General features: G+C 40.0%; 1 protein-coding gene across 1 annotated transcript in view; it reads left to right on the forward strand.

The window, feature by feature from the left end:
* The window catches only part of LOC103458270 (transmembrane protein 87A-like), a 10,822-nt gene extending 7,538 nt beyond the window's left edge, over positions 1–3,284 (forward strand). Inside the window, exons 10-16 of the mRNA XM_017302400.1 lie at positions 570–827; positions 940–1,043; positions 1,127–1,203; positions 1,771–1,835; positions 1,933–1,985; positions 2,112–2,142; positions 2,296–3,284. Coding sequence (XP_017157889.1) covers positions 570–827; positions 940–1,043; positions 1,127–1,203; positions 1,771–1,835; positions 1,933–1,985; positions 2,112–2,142; positions 2,296–2,337 — 630 coding nt within the window. The 3' untranslated portion in view covers positions 2,338–3,284. The remainder of the gene's footprint in view (positions 1–569; positions 828–939; positions 1,044–1,126; positions 1,204–1,770; positions 1,836–1,932; positions 1,986–2,111; positions 2,143–2,295) is intronic.
* The last annotated feature ends 480 nt before the right edge of the window (positions 3,285–3,764 follow it).

A 3,764-nucleotide genomic window follows, 5' to 3' on the forward strand; every position in this document is an offset into this window, starting at 1 on the left:
TGGCTAGCTACTTAGCTTGCTGTAAATCCATCTAACTGTCTTTCTTGCTATCTAGATATCTAGCTGGACATCAAGTTAGCTAGCTAGCTTGCTAGCTACATCAATACAGATAGAGCAAGGTTGATAGATCTAACTTCATATAGATAACTACATTTAGATAGCTAGGTCAGGCTAAATATAGATCRATTGATCTTGAGCTATATATTTGGACACCTAGATGTAGATTGATAGATCTAGACAGATAGTTTTATATAGATCCATTGTTGTTCTGACTGTTGTTACTCTGTAGGCAGGCTGCCATTACGCTGGYGCTGTAGATATGTGGTTATTTAAGGCACAGCAGAGGGAAGTGATGARTTAGAGGTTGGTCAGGCTCAGAAAGTCCCATAATTCAGTTAGAAAACCTAAACAGTAGCTCAGAAAAGCTGTTGAAGGATCTTAATCTGTAAAACATCACCAGGCATTTTGAACTCTTTAATCCTGTAATTCTAATTCAAGCCATATTTCATCCATTATAATCAAACTTTATGTGARTGCAAACCCTCCACCATAACGAGCTCTGATGTGAGCTGACCTTTAGGTTTCTGCAGYGCTCTGGTAAAACAGCAGCAGATCAGACCAGTCCATGCCTCTGCCATTATGTCCATCACCGTCTTTTACAGCAGTRCAGCTGTCATGGAGCGGATGGTAATAAGGTGAAAGCTGCACAGGCTRAAACTGTGAATAATGGAGGAAATGAAAAGCTCATGTTTCAAATTGTTTCCACAGTTTCCATCATATTCATCATCTGGACCACCAAGGTGTTCAGGCTGGTCGACTGTCAGAGGGTCKGTGTCTGTTTCTGTTCTCTTCTGACTCRGATAAATTCTGTTTAGTTTGTGGAGCGGAGAACGTGAAGCTACTTTCCTTTGCGCTCTGTGTCGACTCTCTCCCTCACAGGGCTGGCGGGACTTGTGGGTAGACGATGCGTTCTGGCGCCTCCTGTTCTCTACTATGCTGCTGGTCATCATGGTGCTGCTGCGACCCTCTGTTAACAGCCAGAGGTGAGAGAGACTGGGGAAGAAGGGAAATTAATTACTACTGAGCTGAGAACTGAATTTATCCTGGGTTGTATTTTTACCCCCAGGTTCTCTCATTCCCCTCTTATTGACGAAGACGATGAAGAAGATGAAGCCAAGGAGCCGATGATGAACGAAGCTTTTGGTAAGAAGTGCTTGTGTTTTTTATCAGGATGATAAAGTGGCTTGCATCAGTATTTATAGTCYCCTGTGAAAGTTTCCCCCCACTTGAACAGTTTTATCTCTAATTCAAACATCTGCTCTTCTGACGGGTTGCCATTTTTTCAAATGAATCGAACCCACCGAATTCTGCAGCACATCTACATGTTCAGATTGTCAAAGTCAAGCGAGCATATCTGACCTACTTCACTCTTGCTATTTTTTGAAATTCAAACTTTTTTCTGACCTCTGAAATGTGATACCCTTTGACCTTATTTTGTAGTTGTCATAGTGTTGACAATTAGCAGCAAAGCGCTTCGTCCCTTTTTCTTTTATATATACATATATATCACGTGTACATTTCWGATTTAGCGAGTYGTGATGACAACTTGACAGCTAAAACCAATGGTAGTCGTCGTCGGCGAGATCTTGAGGGTGATGTYACGTTGCAATGTGTCTATAGCATCAACATACAWCYGGTGATACAGTGGTAATGTAAAGTAAATCACGTCTGTCTGTGTGTGATCTCAGCTTTTCTTATTTTTACATCCAGAAGGAATGAAGATGCGGGGCATGAAACCTGACTGTAACGGCTCCCAGAAACTTCTGAATAAAGAGGTAGACACTGTTGTTCTGTTATCTACATGTTCTTCAAGCGTTAGTTTGTTTCAAATGTTGGATTTTTTTTCTTTTTTTTTTTTTTTTTCTTTTTCAGGATGAAGACCTGAAATGGGTAGAAGAGAACATTCCTACCTCCGTTGCTGATGTGTAAGTCTTTTCATTTTGGCATGAATTCCACAGATAATGTTTGCGCATTCAAACAGTTGCGAAATATTGCTAGCACGCTTAAATAGCAACATGCTAACACTCTCGTCTTCTTTCCCCTTCATTCAGAGCTCTCCCTGTTATGCTGGATGAGGAAGAGGTAAAGTCTTCCTCTTTTCCCCCTCATGCCGATCCCATGATTCTAGTCACAGTTTCCACTATTTAAAGACCTCCAGCCRTTGACCTTTAATTTGCCCTTTATCTCGCAGTCACGCTAACGCTTGCGCATACATCTCTTGTGCTTTTCTTCTAGGAAATCCTGAAAACTAAGATGGAGCGATCTAAAATGGAGTAGAGGGAAAGGCAAGAAGAAAACGAAGCAGCAATGAATGAAATTATAATTATAGAAATTTCATCACCAAAAAACGTGGAAGAACATTTTCTTTGATTTTTTTTTTTCTTTCTTTTTATTTTTGCACAAATTGTGTTAAGCTCAGAAGTGTAAATAGTGTGTYAGAACCTGGAGACGATGTATAGCAGAACATTTCTATCTGTTTCACCTCGGTGTCTTCACTGTCGGCTAAGCTCAAGCACATAATTTCCATGTTAAATAAGATTCTGAAACCTATTCCCRTGGTATTTGATTTAGTACCGTGTGAATCATATGACTGATGATAAAATCTTGTGGAATTAGTTCCATCCAACCACTTCTTACTAAAGGAGTTCGGCCGACTAGACCATGCTGAAGTATGAAAATGTCATATAGTGCTGAAAACAGGAGGATATTGTTGTTGAAGTCAATTCTAACACTTAAAACAGAAAATGCTGACTCTTATTTGAAATCGTTTTCAGAATGTATTTCTTAATTGATCACATGAAAGTGGGGAAAATATTAGATTGGTATATAAAAGAAAATGGTGCGTAACTTAAAAAAAAWTATTTTTTTGTACGTGGAAAAATATAGCATGTGGTTGTTTTCAACCCCACTGAGTCGGTGCTGTGTGACTGAAGCTGCAGGTCTTTTCTGGTGCGTCTCTTCCAGTTAAATAACAAAACTACCGCTCCKTCAGGTGGGTTGGACAGCCCAAACGTTCAAGTCTTCTACAGATTCTCATCTGAAGTTGGGTCTAGACTTTGATTGAGCCATTCCAAGACATTCATCAATTTAAACCCGTGGTGTTCAGACTTTATGTCCTGAGGGCCAAAACTGGCAAACATAAGCTACAGGTGAGCCACAAAATCGCATTAAATTAAAAGTGATTTCCTTTGCTGTTGTTTTTAGTTTTACTTGCTCAACAGTAAMAWWWTKTWAAATCTGTATATGTTTAAAGATCCAAAACATGAAAAGAGGCTTCAAACTATCGCGTTATTAAAAGAAAAACTAACATTTTCCAAATTTCTGGGATCATCAATTGCTTTTACCACTCTTGGCTTGTAGTGAAGGGCCAAAGAAAATCGTTATCAAGGGCAGCAAATGGTCCCCGGCCCACACATTAAACACCCCTGATTTAAAAACATTTTGCAAAGAGGTCAAAAGTTCAGTTTTGGTTTCATCTGACCAGATCGCCTCGTTCCAYGTGTTTTCYCTCTTCCATACACAGACTTAAGGCAAACTGCAAGCAGAAGCTCTTATGACTTCCTTTCAACGCTGGCTTTCTTCTTGCCTTAAAAGTCATATTTGTGGAGTTCACGACTAATCGTCACCCTGCCGGCACATTCTGTCTGCTGTGCTCTTGGTTGTCATCGTTCTGTTTGCTCGCTTATGTGTTTTAATCCCTGAGG

The sequence above is a fragment of the Poecilia reticulata genome, linkage group LG22, assembly GCF_000633615.1.
Source record: "Poecilia reticulata strain Guanapo linkage group LG22, Guppy_female_1.0+MT, whole genome shotgun sequence".
In the NCBI taxonomy this organism is placed as follows: domain Eukaryota; kingdom Metazoa; phylum Chordata; class Actinopteri; order Cyprinodontiformes; family Poeciliidae; genus Poecilia; species Poecilia reticulata.